Genomic DNA, 24,923 nt, shown 5'->3' with positions numbered 1-24,923 from the left:
CACTCATATAATGGAATCCTTGAGGCGAAAGAAAGCCTCTTTCTCATGAACTATCCATTTGAAGACTGACTTCTTGTTAGTGAGTTCATGCAATGGCGAAGCAGTCCATGCAAATGCCTAATAAAACGTCTATAATATGAGCATAAACCCAAAAAGCTTCGTACTTCATCTACAGAAGATAGCCCAGGCCAATTCCGAAAGGCTTCAACCTTTGTAGGATCCATCTTGACGCCATTGTTTGACACAATGTGCCCCAAATAGTGAATCTCGGAAAGGAAAAATTCACTCTTTTTCGCATTGATGAAGAGCTTGTGATTACGAAGCTCTTCAAACACAATGACCAAACTCTGGCGGTGTTCCTGCTCATTCTTGGAAAATACCAAGATATCATCAAAACACACACCTGTGAATTTCCAAGAATGAACAAGAACACCACTAGCATTTGGCTATTGTGTTTGAAGAGCTTCATAATCACAAGCTCTTCATTCTGGCCATTGCTCATGGAAGATGCGATACATCATTCTATTGAACGTGGTAGGGCATTCGTGAGACCAAACGGCATAACCAAAAACACATGTAACTCAAATGACGTCCTGAATGCCGTTTTGTGTACATCCTATGGTGCCACATGCATCTGGTGATACCCACTCTTAAGGTCAATGCCATTAAAACACGCAGACCCATCAAGTTTATCAAGGATGTCATCTATGCGCGGGATTAAAAACCAGTTCTTGATAGTAAGCTTATTTAAAGGCCGGTAATCCACGCACATACGAAAGGAACCATCCTTCTTCTGCACTAGCGAGACCAGTGAGCAATATGGCGAAGAGCTTGGCTGAACCAAACCTCAGTCCAATAGCTCTGTCACCTGTTGCATAATCTCGTTTTGATGTGCTAAGCTTACCCTTATGCGGGTCTATTTGGTGGGAGCTACCCGACACCAAATCAATGCAATGATCCTCGGATCTCTCAGGAGATAACTCTACTGGAAGCAATGCATCTGCAAAACAATCTTTGAATGCATCTAAAAATTTCAGCCTCACTCGTAAGAGTGTCTTGTGAGGGCAAAAGCACGAAAGGACCAAATATATGAGAGATCAGAGCAAATCAACACAGCACAAAATGAGTGAGTGTATATATGATGAAATCCAATACAAGAGCTCACTGTGAGACTCTGAAGGAGCAGAGAGGGCTGCTGTCCCGTGATAATGCTGCTGTCCCATAAGCTGTGGTAAAACGCTGATGATGTGCTGATATAAACACTGATGTAAACATTGATGATGCGCTGATGTAAGCGTTGATATACCGTAGACGAAGGGCTACTGCAGAATTAAAAATACAACCTGAAGAGGAAGTAAACCAGCAGCAGCAGTAGGAGAGGATGTGCAGCCAGTAAATATGAAAACACCAGCAGCAGCAGAAGGTAACGATGCTGCCTGTAGATGAAGAAACACTGGCTGCAGCAAGACTCGAAGTTGTGTAGTCGGGTTGTGAAAAACATTGAGTTTCTTATATATGCAGTAGAACTGCTGGTCGGTCAATGTAAGCTGTCAGCCAGCAGCAAAGACAAGAAAAAAGCCAAAAATACCCTTTTGGGCTGGATAAAAAAAACAGGTTTAGGCATGTTTTCACACACCCCCTCTCAGGCCAAAAGGGGACCATATGAGAAGATGAAAAAGGGATTGAAGAGGAATGTGGCCTTGGTTTGTTGACGGTGTAGAACATGTGCTCTTCGAAAAGTGTAGAATCTTTTGAGTTTGGGCGGTACTGGATCAATGCCACAATGCAAGAGGTTTTCACATTCATGAATGCCCATTTTTGGGTTTTCATTCACACATGCACCCCAAACACAAAAAAAAAGAATGCTATGCAAAGGGAATGCAAGATGGTAAATGCAATGCAGTCGGTTTTCACATGAGCCATGGCCTCATGGGGTTTTCACTAAGTTATGTGCTCGATACAACAATGATAAAAATCTGAAAGGAGAGGAAGATCCCCCTCTCAATATGCGGAGGTGGAGGGTGATGGTGGAGGACCGATGCCGATCCGTTTGCAAAGACACTCGAGGATGGGCCAGTTGACGGACTTTGTAAGGATGTCGGCATGGTTGTCCACCATAGGAATGTACTAGAGCCTAATGGTACCAAGCTCAACATGTTCCCTAGTAAAATGAAAATGGACACCCACATGCTTGGTACGGTTAGAAAAAAAAGGATTGCCAGCACGGGCAATTGCACTCTAACTTTTGACAAAGATGGCAAAAGCGCCATCAATGGGAACGTGCATATCCGTAAGAAGCTGACGAAGATACATAGCCTCAGTGGTGGTATCAGAGGGCCCAGTATTCGGCCTCAGCGGAAGAACCTACAACGGTATCCTGCTTCTTGCTAGATCAAGAGAAAAGGGCAGATCCAAGGAAGTACAAATAACCACCATGAGAACACCGGAATCAGAATCACCAGTCCGGTCGGAGTCCGTGTAACCACGCAAGGTGATCCCACAACTATAGTGAAGTCCAAACATATAAGTACCTGCTAGATAGCGAACAACCCTCATCACTGAACTCCAATGTGGCTCCTTAGAAGCATTGAAATATTGACTTAAAATGGATGTGCAATAGGAAATGTCAGGTCGAGAATTTGTGAGCCATGTGAGTTTCCCAACCACTTGGCGGTAGGCTCGCTCATCATGTGGAGGTGAGTCCTCTTCCTTTGATAGTTTGAGGGTTGGATCAAATGGGGTGGCCACAGGGATAGCACCATCAGGAAAGTAGGAAGTAATGAGTTGAAGACAGTACTTTTTTTGTGACACAAAAATACCATCAGGATGTTGGACCACCTCCGTGCCAAGGAAATATGAGAGAAGACCAAGATCAGTCGTCTCACCTATGCCATGATATCAACCACTTTGGCGTAATGTGATCAAAGATGATGAGATCATCGACATTCAGCACTAGATAACAAACCATCTCCTGATCTGTGTGGATATAGATGTTGGGATCACAGTGAGATGGTTGAAAACCTTGACTAGTAAAAATTTGTCGATGCGATGATACCACGCTCGGGGAGCTTGCTTAAGCCCATAAAGAGCTTTATGCAAGCAGAAGACTTTGTCCTCATACCCATGGAGCGGGAAACCCGGAGGTTGGTCAACATAGACCTCTTCCTCAAGAATGTCATTTAGGAAGGCACTCTTGACATCCATCTGATAGACTGGCCATGTGTGGTGTGCGGCCAAATTGAGTAAGAGACGGATTGTCATCATTCGATCGGTAGGTGCGAAGGTCTCGTCAAAATCAATGCCTTCTTTTTGGCGAAAACCTTGCACCACAAGCCGGGCTTTCTATTTGTCCAAAGTACCATCGGCTTTAAATTTGGTGCGAAATGATGGGGAGAAAACAGAATTAGGGTTTAGAGTTCATTCATGGGAGACATACACAGAGAAGCAAGGGAGAGGGAGAGAGAGAGAGTTGTGGGGATAAGTCAACTCATGAAAAGCATGAGTGTGTGACTCCCCTATCACACATGTATATTGCACTAGTACACATAGTGCACTTAGTACATTAAAAGTACTAAGTGTACTATGTACTATGACTTATGGGCTTGTACACACTATAAGGGTGGGCATAACGCCTTTACCCCAACAACCTCCCACTTAAAGGCAAAGTGCCCTTAAGTAAAGGAAAAGAAAAAATCAGCATGTACATGATAATATACAAGGCCATATCAAGGCTGAAACTGGCCTCATCCAATGCCCATCAAGTGTCTGCAATGAGCAAACCGCTCCGGAGGCAAACTCTTTGTCAACAGATCAGCCGGGTTGTCATCCGTGTGAATCTTAACAAGCTGAATTTGCTTGTTCTCTATCACCTCTCTGATGAAGTGATACTTCACATCCACATGCTTCGTCTTTGCATGAAAGACAGGGTTCTTTGCCAACTGGATGGCACTCTGACTATCACAATGCAACAATGGAATATCCCCTGTATAGCCCAAATCAACCACTAACCGAGATAGCCATAATGCCTCCTTGCAAGCCTCTGTGGCTGCAATATACTCGGCCTCTGTAGTAGATAAGGCAGTGCACTTCTGCATCCTGGATATCCATGACACAGCACCTCCTGTGAATGTAAATACATAACCGGTAGTAGACTTCCGGTTATCTGGATGACCGGCATAATCCGAATCCGTGTAACCATGCACTAATGCATCCTGTTTGCCAAAGCAAATGCACAAATCCTGTGTGCCCTTCAGGTATCTCATGACACCTTTCACTGCTTCCCAATGCTTCTTGCCAGGGTTGGCCATGTATCTAGAAACCACTCCCACTGCAAATGCAATGTCCGGCCTAGTAGCAACCATGGCATACATGAGACTGCCACAAGCTGAAGCATACGGAATCTTGGCCATATCAGCCCTGTCTCTATCTGACTGTGGGCTGTCCATAGCACTGAGTTTCACATATGGAGGCAAAGGAGTACTAGCCTTCTTCCCCCCGTCCATATTGAACCTCTGCAAGACTTTGCCAATGTATTCCTTCTGAGACAAATACAACACATGCTGATTTCTGTCCCGAAGTATCCGCATACCCAAAATGTGATTAGCATCACCCAAATCCTTCATATCAAAGGTTTGATGCAGCCTCTGCTTTAAAGCATCCATCTCTTTACGAGATTTCCCGGCAATCAACATATCATCAACATACAAAATGAGAATCAATAGACTGCCATCCAAAGCTTTCTTGGTGTACAAGCAGTGATCTATGTCACTTCTCCTGAATTTCTGTGATTTCATGAATGTATCAAATTTATGATACCATTCTCTTGGTGCCTGTTTGAGCCCATAAAGACTCTTTTTCAGCTTGCATACAAGCTTCTCCTTTCCACTCACTGCATAACCCTCTGGTTGCTGCATATATATCTCCTCATGGAGATCACCGTGAAGAAAAGCAGTCTTCACATCCATCTGAATCAAGTCCAGATCATCATGTGCAACCAAAGCTAACACAGCTCTAAGTGTGGTCATTTTGACCACTGGAGAGAAGATCTCCTCAAAGTCCACACCATATTCCTGCTTAAAGCCCTTAGCCACTAACCTGGCTTTGTATCTTGGCTTTGCATCTGATGCAACTTTGAGCCTGTATACCCACTTGCATGGCAAAACCTTCTTGCCTGCAGGCAAAGGCACCAACATCCAAGTTCCATTTTTATGCAGAGAATCCATCTCTGACTTCATGGCACGCTCCCATAGAGCTTTGTCTGCCCTCTGTAAAGCCTCTTTATAACATGAGGGCTCCCCACAGTCAGTGAGCATCAAGTAGTCAACCCCTGGAACAAACCTGTCAGGGGCTCTGGAGGGTCTAGTGGACCTCCGTACCCAATGACCATCATTTGCAGGTTGCTGTCCAGCCTGCATATCACCCATTGGTGGCTCCTGTTCCATGCCATAAGGCTGAAAAATCATGCCCGGTATCTCCTCTAACTGTGGTATATCCATAGGGATATCTTCTGCCATATCTGGCTGTCCATTTGGACCATTTTCAGCACCATTTAAGGGCTGGTTTTCCTGCTGTAATGGCTGATTTACAGCCCTTTGTTGTTGTCCATGATGTCCATCATCATCAAAGATGACTCTGCCAGGCTCCTGTTGCCTTGCAGGCTCTTTATACATGCATGTTTCATCAAAAATGACATCATTGCTGCGTATGATCTTTCTATTCATGGGATCCCAAAGTCTATACCCCATTTCACCTCTGTCACCATATCCTAGGAATATGCATTTGTGAGACTTAGGATCAAGTTTGGTGCGCATTTCCCTGCGTATGTGCACGTACGCAACGCAACCAAACACTCTCAAGTGCTTGTATGACGGAGGCTTCCCTGTCCATACTTCTTCTGGCACTTTCCCACCAAGCCTCGTGTTAGGTGACCTGTTTATAAGGTGAACGGCTGTCATAACAGCTTCAGCCCAAAAACCATGAGGTAATGCAGCATGTGACAACATAGAACGGACCTTCTCCTGTATGGTCCTGTTCATCCTCTCTGCTGTCCCGTTTTGTGGAGGATCATAAGGAGTAGAGAGCTCCCTCTTGATGCCTTTAGCATCACAAAAGTCCTGAAACTGTTTGGACGTATACTCTCCACCATTGTCGGAACGCAAAGCCTTCAGTGTTTTGCCAGTTTGATTCTCAACATGAGCAACAAACTTCTGAAACACTGAGAATGTATCACTCTTCAAACGAAGAGGATAAACCCACACCTTGCGTGTGGCATCATCAATAAAAGACACAAAGTATTTTGCCCCTCCCAAAGAAAGCTGAGGCATCTCACATACATCTGTATGCACAAGCTCTAACTGAGCATCTTTCTGTCCAAGAGCTTTCTTGTGGGGGCACTGTAGTTGCCTACCATATATACAATGCTCACAAAACTGAAAACTTGAAAACTTTAGAGAAGGCAAGTAACCCAAACGAGACAATTGCTCCATTCCCTTGACACTCATGTGTCCCAACCGGCTATGCCACATAGAAATTTCCGGCAGCTCGGTTGCATTTACATTAGCATGGTGACAAACACCTGCATGCATAAAGTAAAGAGTGTCCACCTTAGAGCCTCTGGCAACAACCAGTGAGCCCTTACTAATTTTCCACTTTCCACTACCAAATGTGGTAACATAATCAGCATCATCAAGCTGTCCAGTAGAAAGCAGATTCTTCTTGATCTCAGGCACATGCCTGACATCATGGAGCATAAGCTGTGAGCCATCTGAAAATACAAGCCTCACATCACCTCTGCCAAGAATTTTGCATGCATGGTTATCACCCAAATAAACCACTCCTTCATTGCCAGCAGTATACCTGACAAACAAGTCTCTGCAACCTGTGACATGAAAGGAGGCACCTGAATCAATGATCCATGAGTGCATACCATGACCACCTGTAAGAAGTGAATGGGCATCAAGTGAAGACGTAAAGAGGACCTCATCCTCACTGCCACCTGCATGTGACACATTGATTTCTTCGATCTTGACTCCACTTTTGCCCTTCGGCTTTACATCTTTGGCTTCATCCTTCTCTTTGTCTTTGCCTTTTCCTTTTTCTTTTTGATCATTTTTCCATTTGTAGCATTGTTTTTTGATGTGTCCCTTCTTGCCACAATAATGGCATTCCAAATCCTTTTTCGAGCGAGATTTGCTCCTTCCCCTTTCTTGGCTTTTCCCCCTTTGCTGGGATCTCCCACGTGCATTCATTGCATTGGACTTTCCCACAGAGTTGTTTTTCCTGTTCATCTCTTCTTGAAGAAGAGCACCCTCAACATCTGCATATGACAGCATAGCATGCGAATTACTAGTGGCTGTCCTGAATGTGTCCCAACTCTCTGGCAAAGTGCATAACAAAAAAGTGGCTTTGAACTCATCGTCCATTGCCAACTTTTGATTAATGACCTGGCTGACAATACCATTAAACTCATTGAGATGGGCTGTCATAGAAGCCCCTTCCTTCATCTGAAGGCCTATGAGTTTCTTCAACCAATACACTTTGCTTGAGGCACTTTGTTGGGCATACAAGTCCTGCAATCTCTGCCACATTCCCCAAGCTGTCTTCTCTTCACGAATGCTGAAAAGTAATGAGTCTGACACAGACAACATGATAGTAGATCTTGCCAGCTCATCCATATCTTCCCACTCTTCAGCTGTAAGAGAAGCGGGCATCACACCCCTTTCTTTGATAGGCTTGTGCTGCTTTTTCTGGAGCAACACATTGTAGCACTGGGTTTGCCAAATATCATAGTTATGCGAGCCTTCAAGCTTCTTGATGTGAAGCAATGAAGAGCTCTCACCTGTGGTTGCCATAGCAAAATGCAACCTGTAATGCCTGACTCCCTGCAAATGTGCAAACACTGCACCAAAAGATGTGCAAACACTGCACCCAAAGCACACAAAGTGCTCACAAATGTTCTCCCAAGCTTTATCTCCCACTGCGGAAGCAAGAATGCAACTTTTCTCCCACTTTTTGTGATGAAAACACCAAAATCTGGTTGCTGCAGATTTTGGACAGCACCTTAAATGTGCTCTTTTGCCCTTCCAAAGTACTGTACAGCAGTACTAAGCGCTCACCAATGATGTACCAAACCTGTACCGGCAATTTCAGCAGCTGAATTTGAACCTTTTGATCACTCAAAACAATGTACAGCCATGCCAAACCATGCACAAAGCTGTGCCAAATCTGTACCAGCAGGTACAGTAGCAATAAATGCTCTCCTGGCTGTCCAAATGAGTGAAAATCAGATTTTTACAGTCACGAACACTGCATAAAACAGTCCCGAACAGAAATTGGGCAAAAGCCCCTTGACTGCAAGCTGATTTTTGAGGATTCAAGGCATAAATGTCTTGCCTGCTGCTTTGCCAAGCTCAACAAGCATACAAACTTGAAAAGCCCCTTGATTTGAGATCAATTTCTGATCATGCATGGTACATTGACGCACATAAAGGCATCCAGAGTGTTTGCGATGCTTCCCCCTGGCCACATATACATCAAATACATGAAAGCCCCTTGATTTACAGGCACATTGAGTGCTTGTAAGGCATCAGCACATTATCCACAGCATCAAATGCGATTGCCTGCATGCAAATCAACTCAATCGGCACAAAAGCCCCTTGATTTGCACTGCAATTTGCTGCAATTTGCTGCGATTTTGCCCAAATGTGCGATTTTTCACATCATACAGCATGTGTGAGTGCTTAATTGCACAATTACATCAAAAGCCCCAAATTTCGACATCCAATTTCCTGCAAATTGATCCTGATTTGACCAATTTCCTGCAAATTGATCCTGATTGTGACCAATGTCACCCAATTTTGCCAATTTTGCTCAAAATTGAGCAATTGGGCACCTGTACCTGCTCAATTGTTTGATTTGACAAGGAAAATCCAAAATTGAAGCAAAATACCTTTGATTTAATCCAATTTGCAGGCTGAATTTTTGTTGCAGGAATCTGCTTCTGTTTTGTGCAGGTGAGAAGGGGGGCACTTTTGCTGCAGATTTGATGGCTGCTCCAATCAAGATCATGCGTTTGTGCAGGTACGGCTAATGCTGGGCGCTGGCTGCTGCTGAGGTTGCTGCTGCGCTGAAAATGTTACTCTGGTTGGGCAGCGTGGAAGTACTGCTGGGCAGTAGCGATTCGACGCCAACTGCTGGGCAGCGTGGCTGCACACCTGGCTGACCTCCACGACCAGCAGTCGACGGGTTGTCAAGAGCGCTTCGCTTCCTTTGCCAGGTTCGCTCATTGACAGTGCCTCCGACCGGTAGCTCTACGCCGTCACGTCACCTTCGCCCAACGCTTCTCGCCTTCGCTCAACGCTTGGCGCCAATGATTACGAATTGCTTGTGTTCGCTGCTGGCCTCCTCGCTATGCTGCCTTCGCCTAGTAGTGCCTGTGCTCGTGGCTGCTGGGCAGTCCTCGCTTGGCTGCTGGGCAGCTGGGACAGCCCACGCTGATGGCTGGGCAGCAGTTGAGCCAGCCCACGCTTACTGGCTGGGCAGAGATCAAGAAAAATACAGGCAGTTCTGTCAGAGATTCAGCAGGCGACCAGCTCCAAGAAAGATTCAGAAGGCGACCTTGCTCTGATACCAGTTGATGGGGAGAAAACAGAATTAGGGTTTAGAGTTCATTCATGGGAGACATACACAGAGAAGCAAGGGAGAGGGAGAGAGAGAGAGTTGTGGGGATAAGTCAACTCATGAAAAGCATGAGTGTGTGACTCCCCTATCACACATGTATATTGCACTAGTACACATAGTGCACTTAGTACATTAAAAGTACTAAGTGTACTATGTACTATGACTTATGGGCTTGTACACACTATAAGGGTGGGCATAACGCCTTTACCCCAACACGAAAGATCCATTTGGTTCCAATGACCTTCTTATGACGAGGGCGATCCACAAGGGACCACGTGCCATTACGATCAATGCTTTCGAGTTATTGTTCCATAGCCTAATTCCAGGCTAGCTGTTGGATAGCGTCTTTCCACAATGTTGGCTCATCATGCACCACATAGTCTGCAGAGAAAACAGAGGCAAATGAGGCACAAAGAGTGAGCCTGGTGGACAGACAAGGACCATCCAAAGGGGTATCATGGGGAAGCATGCCAAAATCACGCATGGTCTGTAGGTACCAGCGGGGTAAAGGGTCCCTGGGTGGCTGTCGGGAGGAGGAAGGCTCCTCAAGGGACGGAGTAACAGTAGACAGATTGGGTTCATGTGGCACAATCAAAGATTCATGTTCGGATGGTATGGGCAACGGATGGTGAAGTGAATCCCGCTCATCAAAGACAATGTCTCGACGAATGAAGACTTTGTTCGATCTAGGATCAAAAACTTTGTACGCCTTTGATTCAAAAGAGTAGCCCACAAAAATGAGCAACTCACTCCTTGGCTCAAGCTTACCCCTCGTGTCATTCGGAGTGTGAGTGTACGCACGACACCCAAAGACACGGACATGGGAAAGAATTGGTTTTTCGCCATAAAATGCCTCAAAATGTGCTGGACTTCAAGTCAAAGACGGAGTTATCATCTTCACTGCAAGCCACGGTGCTTGCTGCATGGCCTGGCATTGTGGTAAATGTCCTTGCCCAGCATGCACAAAATAATTGTAAGAAATTACTTGATTTCTGAAGTATAAGATACCCTAAGAGGGGAAGTGCACCCCATCTTTGGTCTTTAGTGTAGTGTATACTCACTCACAGCACGCATACTAGTGCAAATGCATAGCTACCTTGCCACGCCAAAAGAGTCTAACCACCATGAAAGGAGAGAAAGAAAGAGTCAAACCACCCAGACCAACAACACTTCCCAAAATGATCAGACAGTGTGTCCATGATGAAGGCTACAGAGTCTAGACATCTCTTTTAGAATCACCAGCTTCTGGGCACAGGCTGAAAGAAAGCCATTGTTGGAGGAAACTCTGAGCATCCAAAGATTTAAAAAATTAGAAAGCATGTAAGCAATGGCTTGAGCTCCTTTACCACTTTTTGGCACAATTTTGACTAGATTTACCGAGTGCCAACAAAAGTCAACCAGTTTGACCAAAACTGACTTGCATTGACTGATGTTTACCAGCCTTTATCTAACGGTTAATGATGTTCATTCATTGTTAAATTTATGCCTGGCAAAGAAGTAACCGGACTTCTTGAGCATAGAACTTTCTTTGCAGGGTAGGGGACTGTTCCCTGCTGCTCCAAGCTCAAGTGAGGAGGAAAGGGGTGGCATGGAGTTTTTTTGAGACAGACACAAGCTGGTCGGCCAGATAGCTCCTGTTGCAACCCAGCCATCTACAACACTGCCCCGTTTCTGGACCAGGCACAGCCATTCATCTGCACCTGTCTTATTACAGTCCTCTAATATAGATCAGCAGCAGCATGCATCAGTCCTTCAAACAGATCAATAACCACAAATTTTGAAGTAAAGCAGGCAGGCAATGCAAAAAGATAAATGTTTACCCCAGTTGATACTTTCGGCACACTGGAAGGCTTGACAGCAGCTGCTGAAGGCTTGCTCCCAGGAACCATTGTAACAGCTGGTGTGGTAGCCTTCACAGCAGAAGAGGTGCGCTGTTGTGGCATGGAAACCGTTTCCGTATGTGTCTGAGGGGGTGGCATTGGTCCAGAAAGCTTCTCCCTTAGATCTTTGATTCCACCTGATGCATCATTTCCACTTTGACCCCCCCGAGACACGTTCTTTTTTAACTTAGACCGTAAATCCTGGGTGCTTATTTGCTCGCCTGGCCAAGAATCGAGCATTTGCCAAAAATATTGAAGAGAGCTCCAAGCATATCACATAACTTTCAATAACCACATAAAACACCATCTATCAACCCAACAATCCAATGAAGTTAAACAAGTACTTTTGGCATTTGAATGTTTTTTGCCGACATCATCGTACATGTCATGCTGCCACTTCCCATCAAAGCCCTGAAAGCTGCTACCATGGAATAAATTTGTCAGCTCTCTCTCTCTCTCTCTCTCTCTCTCTCTCTCTCTCTCTCGGCCGCCTCTCTCTCTTCGAACCTGTGTCACCTCTCTCTGTTCGAACCTGTGTCGCCTCCCTCTCTCTCTCTTCGAACCTGTTTTGCCACTCTCTTCGAACCTATGTCGCCGCCTCCTCTCTTCGAACCTGTGCCTCCTCTCTCTTTGCTGCCCCCTCTTCCTTTCTCTCTCTTCGCTGTCCACCCTGCGCCTCCTCTCTCCTCTTCTTGTCGCCTGTACCTGCCTCCCCACTTGCAGCTGGCCACCTATGGGGGGCCACCAGCTGAGGACCAGAATCAGTACTAGAAAGGGGACCCTTCAGTCCAACATGAACGAAGAGGAGATTGTCGCTGAACTCGGATGGGCCGCCGATGCTGCATTTCATACACCGGTAAAGTCCCCTTCTGATAAGAAGTTTTATGTGAGAAAAGGTAGGGAATGGACACTCTCCCCGGGGTCAAAGCGACTGGGGAAGACATCCAAGAGAATCGATGAAGCAATGTATGATGCGATACACAGATTGGTCAGGACAGAGATACGCCTCCTGCATGAGGAAGTTAAGCAAGAAATGCAGCAAGAAACACATGCTTGTTTGGCTGAAACATATGCAGACATGTATGCAAAGATGAAGGGCGAGATGCAAGCCCAAGTACACACGGAACTATAGGTTGCACAAACTTTCATGCAGGCTGAAATCAGAAAAGAATTGCAAGAGGAAATGCATGCAATGATTGCGGAGAAAGACAGTATGATCTTGGAATTAAGGGCAGATCTGAATGCATGCAAGGAAAAGTTAGACCATCAAAATCAGGAACAAGGCATGGCTGCAGCTCCTCAAATGCAGGAGGAAATAAAAGAACTAAAAATACAGGTGTAGAAGGAGATAAAAACCTTTGCTGAGGTTGCACAGCACACCAAGGCAGAGGTGGAAGAAAATGCTAAGTGGATTGATGTGGTAAAAAAGCACAAGGGAATGCCTGACGATAAAGTGGAGGTGATGAACGCAACCCTCAAAGAAGAGGCTAAACAACAAGCCAAAGCCCTACATGTACGGGTTACAGGGTGGGGCGCGAAGGGTACTCCTCAAGAAGATGCTAAGACTGAGTACAAAGATTGGAGATTCCTATAGCAGAGGCTTGGAGAGTGGGAAAGGATGCCACCAAAGCACGAACATTGATATTGAAATTTGCAGATATGGATAAGAAGGCGGCCTTTCTCGCTAAGAGGGCCGCCCTCAAGGGAGAGAAAATTTATCTAGATGAGGATCTTACGCCGGCCCAGGTAGCACACCAAAAGGAGAACATGCCTCCAGTGTTTGAAGCACGTAAGGAGGGGAAGTGGACTGTATATAGAGATGGGCAAGTATTCATCCGGGAGCGCCGGTCATCCTTACGGGGCACGGCCTATGGGACCTTGAAGTTATCGGTGTGGAACTGCAATGGAGCCCTACGGGTAGATGCAGGGTACTTCGAGGACACTTTCAAAGGCCGGGATATTGCCATGTATACAGAGACACACCAATGTGCAGGGAGTAGGTTCCTAGGTATAGATGGGAATCAGTATGTCGACCCCAACCACGCATAGCAGGGGGGACTAGAGGAAGTGGGGGGGTAGCAGTACTGTTAAGGAAGGACTTACGGGAGGCAGTACATGTGATGCATAGAGGGGCAGACGCACGCTATATGTGGATCAAAGCGAGCACAAATAGACCTCGGGACATTTACATTGCAGTATGCTACTTCCCACCGGCACATTCCAGATACGCTGCGTCGGGAGAATCACCATATATGCCGCTGTACGAGGACATCATGAGTTTTGCGAGCTTGGGAGATGTACTACTAACACGGGACTTTAATGCACGTACAGGCCGGGAACAATCAGCTCTCTATGCTACGGATGAGCCCATGTACTGCGAGCTAGCAGCAGATAAGATAGGGATGCAGAGATCTGCCCAGGACGCGAGAGGTGACAGAATATGGGAGACACTTCCTAGCTTTGGGGAGTGCACATGGGCTAGTTATCTATAATGGCCTATCCCGTTGGCCAGGTTTAGATGCTCTCACATGCTGGAACAAAAAGGGAGGAGCTAGTACACTGGATTACCTGATGGGCTCACCTCTTGATACATGATATACAGGATCTCTCCATTTCGAACAGACCCATCGGGATGGCAGCAGACCATGCATATTTGACATTTTTTGTGATTTGTGGATATGTTAGAGGCACATCACCCTCTAGTCATACCAGATACCCAAGATATCACTTTACTCGGGAGACCTCTAGGGTATATGGCAGTGCAATATATGATGGTCTGTTCGCTCTTGACCCGAGCAGTCCACTTGATGAGCTTACGAAAGAGTTGGCAGATGTATTACATGGTTCGGGCCTCGGCAGCATATGCTTTCCCATATACCCCCCCCCTCTTTCTACCCCTTCTCGCCATACGGCCCCACTGAATGGTTGATACAATGATGAATGTCACGAGACTTGTGACCGCTTGCAGCGGGAGATCACCCTTGGCATCCACACACACAGATAGGCTAGAACGCTCTTCAAACGCCTTGTGCGGAAGAAGAAGCGGGATTACCTGGCCAAGCTTGAGACGGAGATATACCAACTATTTTTGGGGCAGGACACCAAGAGGGCGTGGAAGATGTTCCATGAGCGACAGCCACCCACACCTATCACAGCACCTGAGGCATGGCATGAATATGCAAGAACTTTATATGAAGTACCAGGGCAGCCCCCCATCCCTCATCCGTCAGCGACTCGCCCGGATCATAGTACTTTTGTAACCATTCGGATGGTTTTGGATGCTATTGACAGACTGTGTAATGGAAGAGCCCAAGACCAGGATGGTCTGGTGACATAACATTTTTCACATGCCAGAGGTGTATTGGCACCACTGCTAGTACACATGTTTAACAGGGCCATTTGCGAAGGTTTCCCAGACAGTTGGTCGGCACATACGATCATACCTCTATTTAAAAGTGGTGACCCCATGATACCAGGGAACTACAGGACCATCATGATTGGCCATTGCTTGGCCAAGATATTCGGATCTATTTTTGGATCGAGAACTGAGTAGATGGGCTGAGACATATGGACTCAAAGCACCTGGGCAGGCAGGATTCAGACGAGGTTTCACGACTTTGGATCACATATTTACCCTCAGGGCTCTCATTGAGGAGGGACGAGCATGGGGGAAGAGGATATATTGCTGCTTTGTGGACTTCCGCAAAGCCTTTGACACGCTGCCACGTGCCAGACTCATTAGGAGATTGCACGACATTGGTGTTCTCGAGGAGATGCAGTGGGGCATTTATGCATTATATGAGGCAGTGATAGGCAGAGTACGGACTCCCGGAGGCATGTCGAATACAGTGACTAGCACCATTGAGGTGAAGCACGGATGCCCACTGTCACCCACCCTTTTTGGACTTTACATTGATGAGATATCCGACTACATTGACAGGATGGGGGGCAGGGCTGGCAGGGGTTTGGATACCCATATTGCTATATGCCAATGACATTGTACTTATTGCAGACTCCCCTGAGGGTTTGCAACAGCATTTGGAAGCTTTGCAGTCGTTTTGTGTAGATAGGGACCTCACAGTGAACCTTGGGAAGACTAAGATTATGGTCTTCAATACCGCACAGGCCTGGGTGACTAGATCCGACCATCAGTTCATTTATAGAGGTGAATCAATGGAGTACACCAGATCATATGGGTACCTAGGAGTCACATTCAACGGACCATAGTTCTCTATGAGGCAGGCAGCAGAGGCTAGATTGGCACGTGGTGTCAGAATGCGCAACAGAGATGATGACCAGATCTGGGAACACGAGCAAAAACGCAGGCAGAAAAACAGCACGAGAGAGAGAGATGTAGGCATGTAACTCTGCTCTGATATACACAAGAAGATCCCGAATATGATACAAATGTAGTATGGGGGCTGGGGGCCTATTTATATGCCCCCACATGTGCAGTCGGCTGCCTGCAGCAAGCCGACTGGCCCTGAGAACTCCACGACCAAACACATCTCCAGTCGGCCAGATCAACAGCAGTCGGCCGCCTCCCAGATGCAGTCGTGGACCAGTTCAGCAGTCGGCCAGCACATGGGCTGCCTCCCAAGCCACAGAAAAATGGGAAAAAATAGAAGAAAAATGCGGGGAGTGAGGAAAAATGATAAAACACCTGATAAGGGCGGGCACACGCACAACAAAGGCCCTGGTGTATAAATCTAGACAGGAGATGACTTCTAACACCCCCTCTCAGCTCCTGGCTGTGAAACCAACCACTGGGAGCTGGGGTGCCGCCTGAGCAAATCCTGAGAGAGCGACTTCGTGAAGAGGTCCACCGTGCTGTCCTCCGTCGAACAGAACTCTAGCAAGATGTCATCAGCAACGATCTGTTCACGAACAAAGTGCACCATGGGTTCCTCCAGTGGAAGCCCAAACCTGCAATGTAACCTCCTGCTACTCCGTAAAACTGCTCCTGGGCCATAAGTAGATCTCCTCGTGTCCGGATCTCCTCCCCAAACCGAGTCACTCCAACCGTGGAGTCGGACTCCATCCAACAATCCCCCTCCTGTGTACAAGAGTCCATGATCCTTCGCATGCCGCAGAAACCACAAGAAACGCAATCCTGCCTCCCAAAGAGACATCTGTAACCATGAGCTCAACTGCCTCATCAGGAAGCTCTCGTCCAAACCGGTGTCCATCAACCAGATCCATGAACCATACAGCTTCTGAGTCAAAGAGACATCACACTGCTCACAAGGATCAACACCTGTTACGGTGCACAAACAAGTCCTGGAAACCTGATGAAACCTGTCAACCACCCCCTCTGAATCCGGAACCACAAAGCCTGGAGAAACCACCTCCTTCTGCAAGTAAGCACCTGCCACCTGCCTAGCTTTCGGAAAGGTCCCCGTGGAAAGAACATCCTCAACAAGTGGAGGTTCTTTGTCCCGAATACTACGAGACATCAGAGCATAAGTGACCTATTCAGCTTCCTCTGATTGACGAACACAAGAACTACCAACATCAGTATTGGAAAGTTCCTGCCAACTGCTGCCATCTACTTGCAAGCTATCCACCATCTGGTCCTGGAAAGCCCGCACCTGCAGCGTATCCACACTTAAGTGGCCATTACCAGACTACCACTCATCACAAATCTGGGGACCTGGGAGAGAGAGTGCTGAAAGCCTGTAAACTCCATTCTCCACTCCGCCTTCCCAAACCACTTGGCCTGTTGCTTTGTCCCGGAGAGCAACAAAATGCTCATCAAACTCCACCCGTACGCCAGTCTTGCAAACCTGATGCACTGACAACAGATGAAAACCAAGTGCCGGAACATACAACACCTGGGAAGAATGCTTCCCCCCTCTGCCATCGGGAACTATCTCCATCCTGCCCTCACTGTGAACTAGGATAGTGGACGTATCCCCAGTAAGAATATGACCAGAAAGCCTGCAGAGATCTTGTAAACCGGAACGGGAAGGAGTCATGTGCCTGGAAGCACCACTATCGAGAATCCAGTCCCGAGTATCCGCTGCAGAGTCCTCCAATCTCCTCCCTGCCTGAAGAAAATGAAACATCGGTGTCCACCACCTCCAGGCGCACAAAAGCCGGAGTCTTCATGATTGCTGCTGAGGAGTCTTCACCCTTCTCGGTCTTCCGCTTAGGACACTGCCTCCAATAGTGGCCTTTCTCGCCACAATCATTACAGGTCCTCTCTGCCTTCAGTTCTCGCGGTCAGCGTCGGACTTCTTCTCAGAAGACTTCTCCAATGAAGCCTTCCCTTTGCCCGAGTTACGGCCTTTCGACCGTTGGCCAATAAAGGCCTCCGAACCTCCACCCTAAGGAGGGTTCGTGAATCGTTCCTCCTAGTCCAGGACCATGGGCACAAACTCCTCCCACGTGATGGTACTAAGCCTGCCATTGGTAATCAAAGACGAGTAAAATGCTGAGTACGAAGAGGACAAATGTGACAGCAACGTGATGGCCATGTCCTCTGACGATATCTCCTTCCCAGCCTGAAGAACTTCCTGCTGAAGAGCCTGCAGCTTGTTAATATGCTCCCGCATCGTCGACGACTTTGCAGGGCTCATAACCCACATCTGTACTTCTAAGGAAATCCTCTTCATGGGCGATACCCTGTTGTAAAAAGTGAGGCCAAATGCTGCCATATACCTCTGGCCAGCGTTATGTGCTTTACATGATTGATTACCTGTGGTGTGCACTTGAGGAAAATAAACGAACGGACCCTGGCGTTGACACGATCCCACATCTGTGTCTGGGCCTCCCGGTCCTTTCGGATCGACGGTAACTCCCCTTCCTCTACTTCCGGCCGTGGAACACCAACGACGACGAAATCGGTGAGGTCATAAGACTCCAGAACAGATTTCATCATCACCTTCCATATGCCGTAGTTGCTCCAACTGACGGTCCACCGGGAACGTGGGGAGTGTCGGGATCTTCACATGTCTCTCTGCCATCTCAAACAGATCTGCCATAGCGGGGATGTACTCTGAAAAGGGTGGGTGGGTGGGAACAAAGAAGAACTAAAACCTGCAAGTGGCTGTCCAGCAAATCAGCCCGCCTTCCTCTTGCACCTTCTCTTCCCGATCAGCCCAAAACAGTCCACCAATCAGCCACAAAACAGTCCCCCTCTTGCTCACACAAATCCCAAGACCTATCTAGAGCCTAGGCTCTGATACCATGTCAGAATGCGCAGCGGAGATGATGACCAGATCTGGGAGCACAAGAGCAAAAACGCAGGTAGAAAAACAGCACAAGAGAGAGAGAGATGTGGGCGTGTAACTCTGCTCTGATATACACAAGAAGATCCCGAATATGATACAAATGTAGTATGGGGGCTGGGGGCCTATTTATATGCCCCCACATGTGCAGTCGGCTGCCTACAGCAGGCCGACTGGCCCTGAGAACTCCACAACCAGACACATCTCCAGTCGGCCAGATCAACAGCAGTCGGCCACCTCCCAGATGCAGTCGTGGACCAGTTCTGCAGTCGGCCAGCACATGGGCTGCCTCCCAAGCCACAGAAAAATGGGAAAAAATAGGGAAAAAATGCGGGGAGTGAGGAAAAATGATAAAACACCTGATAAGGGCGGGCACACCCACAACAAAGGCCCTGGTGTATAAATCTAGACACGAGATGACTTCTAACACGTGGATATGCAGCCCTAGGGGCACTAGAGAGACAATGTGCGTACATTCAGTTTCAGGAGCCGCCCACCAAACTTTGGTTGTTCGAAATGTAACACGGGGAAGCTCTGAGAGTTTTCTTTCAGCCCTAAACACCACTTAGAACATGTTGATGCAAAAATGCAGACAAAAGGGAGAGTAGAGAGAGAGAGAGAGAGAGAGAGAGAGAGAGAGAGAGCTGGAAATTCAGTATATTCATATGGTACAAAAAGGTACCCTAAATCTACAGCCATGGGCTGCCTTCATAAAAAGGTGTAATCACCCAAAACAATCCTACACAAAAGGACCCACTCCTTAGTGGAGTGAATAAACAACTCAATGGGCACTATGCCTATTTATATGCCCTTGGACCATTGGAGTGCTGGCCGACTACTGGTCGGCCAGCCGATTGGTCATAAATCATAGATATGGATGCGCCTGCAACCGCCTTCCTTCTGGTACAGCCAACAGCACTTTGGTTCAGCCAACAGACCCCTTTGATGGGGCCGACAGCATCCCTCATGTCCTTCTCCTAGTCCACACTTGCCACTTCTGCACATTATGCTCCAAGTCCTGGTTCTAGTCATCTTTTCTTGGCTTCCCCTTCCCAGAGAATGTCCATGGCAATTCTTGCACATGACATCCCCCTCTGCTAAACTTGATGACAGGATTCCAACCTGTTCTTGGATGATTGTCATCATCCCATTCTATTCCCGAAGTCCCTCTGCCATCCATCCATCTCTGGCAAACCTTTTTCTCTGAATACCCGGCCCGGTCTCCAAAACCACTCTGACTCTGAATAAAATCTATGCATCTATTCCATCCAGTCCCCAATCCGTTCCTGCCCTGACTCTGAACACCGTCTTGGTCTTCATTCCTGAGAAATGAGTCTGGCACTCTCACTCCACCCCTTGGAGGATAATCCTCCCTTGGGACCATTTCCCGAAAACCTATCTAGCTCACAAGACTGCGATCCCCTCTGGCTTTGTGGAACACCACCAACAAACCTCCTGGGAGCTCTTCCCGATCTTGTGTTCCTTGCCTTGGGCTTCGTACCCGTGCACTTTCATGTACCTTGGACCTATACACCTTCATATGGGACCGAATCAGTGTTTAGCCTTGCTGAGCTTGATGCTCTGATACCAATGTAACATGCGGAAGCTCTGAGAGTCTTCTTTCAGCCCTAAACACCACTTAGAACATGCTGATGCAAAAACGCAGACAGTAGGGAGAGTATAGAGAGAGAGAGAGAGAGAGAGAGAGAGAGAGAGAGAGAGAGATGGAAATTCAGTATATTCATATGGTACAAAAAGGTACCCTAAATCTACAGCCATGGGCTGCCTTCATAAAAAGGTGTAATCACCCAAAACAGTCCTACTACACAAAAGGACCCACTCCCTAGTGGAGTGAATAAACAACTCAATGAGCACTATGCCTATTTATAGGCCCTTGGACCATTGGAGTGCTGGCCGACTGCTGGTCGGCCAGCCGACTGGTCATAAATCATAGATATGGATGCACCTGCAGCCGCCTTCCTTCTCGTACAGCCGACAGTACTTTGGTTCAGCCGACAGACCCCTTTGATGCAACCGACAGCATCCCTCATGTCCTTCTTCTAGTCCACACTTGCCACTTCTGCACATTATGCTCCAAGTCCTGGTTCTAGTCATCTTTTCCTAGCTGCCCCTTCTGGACTAGCTCCAAAGAATGTCCATGGCAATTCTTGCACATGACAGACACATTGGTCACACCTACACTCTTATATGGCTCACCCATATGGGGACCCAGCCTCTACCACACGAGGAGGGAGCCGCTTGTCGACCAAGTCGGACCAGAGGGAGATTTCTATGATGGATGGCAGGTACTAGAGAAACCACTGGTGACTATGATCGCCTACACGATTCAGAGCAAACCATCGGTACCTCATGAGATTGTCAGAGCAGAGACAGGAGCCGCGCCAATGGTTACCGAAGCCCTGTTCCAATCAGTGACATTTTTGCAGAGGATATGGGAGCTCCCCATACAGAAATACCCACACCTAGCACTTATCTCTTCCAGGCAGTTAGCAGCAGACGACGATACACGATGTTGGTACACCCAAATGTGTACGTGGCTGAGATTACATGGCATGACGATTGATGCACTCCCTCCATTTGATTACAGCCTGGACTGCCCCTTCTTGGACCTTAGTCGCTCTAAGCAGAATAGGGTGATCAAGATGGACATCGTGAGGCTAGATGCAGAAAGGACATGGTCCAGCCCCCCTTACCACTAGGCACGAAGATGGCCCACTATCGAGACCATTTTCTACATCTCTCCCCAAATGGCTTTGTGACACGGTCTACATACATGGACACCCATCTCTCACATGGCATTCGCAATGCCATTGGACAGATCCGCACTTCATCACATCAGCTGAGGGTAGAGATTGGCAAATACGAGGGGATGAAGCCAGAAGACCGCATTTGTCAGCTGTCACCAAGAAGTGGAGTTAGAGGAGCACTACATATGCCGATGTAATGTGTACTATGAGATACAAGGGAGATACTGGTGTCTCTTCCGAGAGGGTTTTGGACCATTACGAGATGTGATGGAGTTTGAGGATCAGAGGTGTTTGGGGCTTTTCTTATTGGAGTTCAGACGCCATCGAGAGGCTCTCCTACGAGCCAAGACAGCACACCAGGATCCACCCCGCCAGCGAGCCATGACAGATTTTTTCAGGGCCAAGACCACTACCCTGACAGATACGACAAGGACTTCCACTACCCCCTCGACGAGCCAAATGTCCCATAGACGTCCTTCAGGAGGAGTCACCCTTGACAGAGCCTTGGCACTTTGTCGAGCGAGATGCCCACGCTTACCAGGACCTCATCCACAACCACTTCATCACCGGTGGATTAGAGCCAGCATCACCCGCCACAAGAGATGGCTGCCCCGCCACTGCACCCCATGAGAGAGATACTAAGATGAGCAGATTACACCAGTCTTATGCTAGTTGTAGATATTATACACTTTTGTCGTACCTCTGTAGGAGTATTTTCCTTTCATAGCTGTTTAGGACTTTTTTTTTAGTCCTTTTTGTCTTCCTTTTGATGAGACACCATCAGCTGTGTACTATGCTTTGGTCTCATAGGCCACTTTGGCCTTTCGCAGACGTTAATATATCCTTCTTTCTTTCTTTCTTTTTGCCATACTCATTAGCCCCACGCTTGATATATTGGAGAGTGGTATACCATCTATTGGGGGCTGATGCTCCTCTCATGTTCCATGTTCCATGTTTCATGTTCCTTGTATTGCATGATGAGATTTCCATGGACATTTTTGTATCACTCCAGTGAAATAGTTCTGCTGTGTTCGATTTTATTTTAAGTTCCATGATGAGATATGCCATGGACATTATTGTATCACTTTGGTCTCATAGGCCCATTGGATCATGCTATCTTGTCCTTCACTCTCACATTTCAGTTCAACACCGCTCCATTGGGACAGGTCTCCACACACACTCGTTATACCTTTACGAGGGAGACTGACACCGTGTACACGGATGAGATATACAGACGCTTATGTGCCGAGGAGCCCGGACCGCCATTAGATGAGCTCACTCAGATATTGATAGAGACACTTCATGCTGCAGCATCAGAGGCATATCCCCATAGTCAGCCTACACGGAGACGATCTGGGAACATGCCCCAGAACAGTCGGTATGATGAGGAGTGCAGAGAGATGAGGATCAGATTACAGAGAGAGGTGCTCATGGGTGTTACCACTCACAGACAGTCCCGGATTACCTTCCGGCACCTAGTGCGACGGAAGAAGAGGGCTTATCTTGCTCAGTTAGAGAGGGATTTGTATCAGTTATTTATGAGTCAGGACTCAGGCGAGGCATGGAGACTATTTCATGAGCATTCACCATTACCAGCAATTGCTCGGCAGCCTGTATGGGCTGCCCCATACCTACCCTACAACCATACAAAGGCTGCATCTCTTGAATGTTTGCCCTTAGCCTGCCCCTAGGACTGTCCTACAACCCCTCCATGGCTGGTGGGTTCAGCCAAGGCCTTCCTGGCCCTCATGGGTGTCATGTGCACAGTGTGTATCTACCGTGTGCTACACGCACGCAAGACTAGTTTCGAGGCTTGGGGAAGCTTGGAACTAGGCAGACTGATAAACGAGCTGAGTTAGGGAAATACTAACGGGCAGACACCCAAGTATGGACGGACAGGCGCCCAAGTGTGGACGCCCGATGACCGGCCAGGAGCCTATAAAAGGGTGGCCAAGGTTAGTTATTGGGATATAGAGAGTCTCACGAGTTTGTGAGAGCTCTATGGTCTTGGAGCCTGGATCTAGTGCAGACGTGCACCTGCTTTACGCAGCCGAGGCCGGCAGCAATCTCGAGGCCCGCGAGGGCAACTTCGTGGCGGTATGGGACGTCGCGAGGAGGAGATTGGTCGGTACATCAACCTAGTTAGCTCAGCTCGTGGCTCGGTGGGGACAGCCAAGACTGTGGGCTTGCCTACGGCTGTCATGGTTGGGAGGTGAGTCAGGCCTGCACCCCCTTGTTTGTTTGTTTGTTCGTTTGTTTGCAGGTTTCGAGTCTCGTACCAAGAACAATCACGAGGAGATCCGTGGGGATTTGACAATGGTATCAGAGCATGAAGGGAGAGAGTTAGGGTTTCATGTGGGAGACACACAGAGAAGAAGGGAGAGAGAGAGAGAGAGAGAGAGAGATGTGTGGGGATAAGTCAACTCACAGTACGAGTGTGTGACTCCCCTATCACACATGTATATTTGCTCTAGTACACATAGTGCACTTAGTACATTAAAAGTACTAAGTGTACTATGTACTATAAAACTTATGGACTTGTACACACTACAAGGGTGGGCATAATGCCTTTACCCCAACAACCTCCCACTTAAAGGCAAAGTGCCCTTAAATGAAGGAAAAGAAAAAAAATCAGCATGTACATGATAATATACAAGGCCATATCAAGGCTGAAACTGGCCTCATCCAATGCCCATCAAGTGTCTGCAATGAGCAAACCGCTCTGGAGGCAAACTCTTTGTCAACAGATCAGCCGGGTTGTCATCCGTATGAATTTTGACAAGCTGAATCGGCTTGTTCTCTATCACTTCTCTGATGAAGTGATACTTCACATCCACATGCTTCGTCTTTGCATGAAAGACAGGGTTCTTTGCCAACTGGATGGCACTCTGACTGTCACAATGCAACAATGGAATATCCCCTGTATAACCCAAATCAACCACTAACCGAGACAGCCATAATGCCTCCTTGCAAGCCTCTGTGGCTGCAATATATTCGGCCTTTGTAGTAGATAAGGCAGTGCACTTCTGCATCCTGGATATCCATGACACAGCACCTCCTGTGAATGTAAACACATAACCGGTAGTAGACTTCCGGTTATCTGGATGACCGGCATAATCCGAATCCATGTAACCATGCACTAATGCATCCTGTTTGCCAAAGCATATGCACATATCCTGTGTGCCCTTCAAGTATCTCATGACACCTTTCACTGCTTCCCAATGCTTCTTGCCAGGTTTGGCCATGTATCTAGTAACCACTCCCACTGCAAATGCAATGTCCGGCTTGGTAGCAACCATGGCATACATGAGACTGCCACAAGCTGAAGCATACGGAATCTTGGCCATATCAGCCCTGTCACTATC

General features: G+C 47.5%; 1 protein-coding gene across 4 annotated transcripts in view; it reads right to left on the bottom strand.

Annotated features, from left to right (window-relative positions):
* The window catches only part of LOC147607653 (uncharacterized), a 62,141-nt gene that overhangs the window by 23,031 nt on the left and 14,187 nt on the right, over positions 1-24,923 (bottom strand). For all 4 annotated transcript variants that reach the window (XM_086790271.1, XM_086790270.1, XM_086790272.1 and 1 more), the window contains exons 3-4: positions 11,903-11,976; positions 11,499-11,779 (exon numbers count right to left, since the gene is read on the bottom strand). In XM_086790271.1, coding sequence (XP_086646397.1) covers positions 11,499-11,779; positions 11,903-11,976 — 355 coding nt within the window. The remainder of the gene's footprint in view (positions 1-11,498; positions 11,780-11,902; positions 11,977-24,923) is intronic.

This window comes from Cibotium barometz, chromosome 55, assembly GCF_041138505.1.
Source record: "Cibotium barometz isolate CiBa-2024 chromosome 55, ASM4113850v1, whole genome shotgun sequence".
In the NCBI taxonomy this organism is placed as follows: Eukaryota; Viridiplantae; Streptophyta; class Polypodiopsida; order Cyatheales; family Cibotiaceae; genus Cibotium; species Cibotium barometz.
The sequence above is the reverse complement of the archived record's forward strand: the minus strand, read 5'-3'. Positions and strand labels throughout refer to the sequence as shown.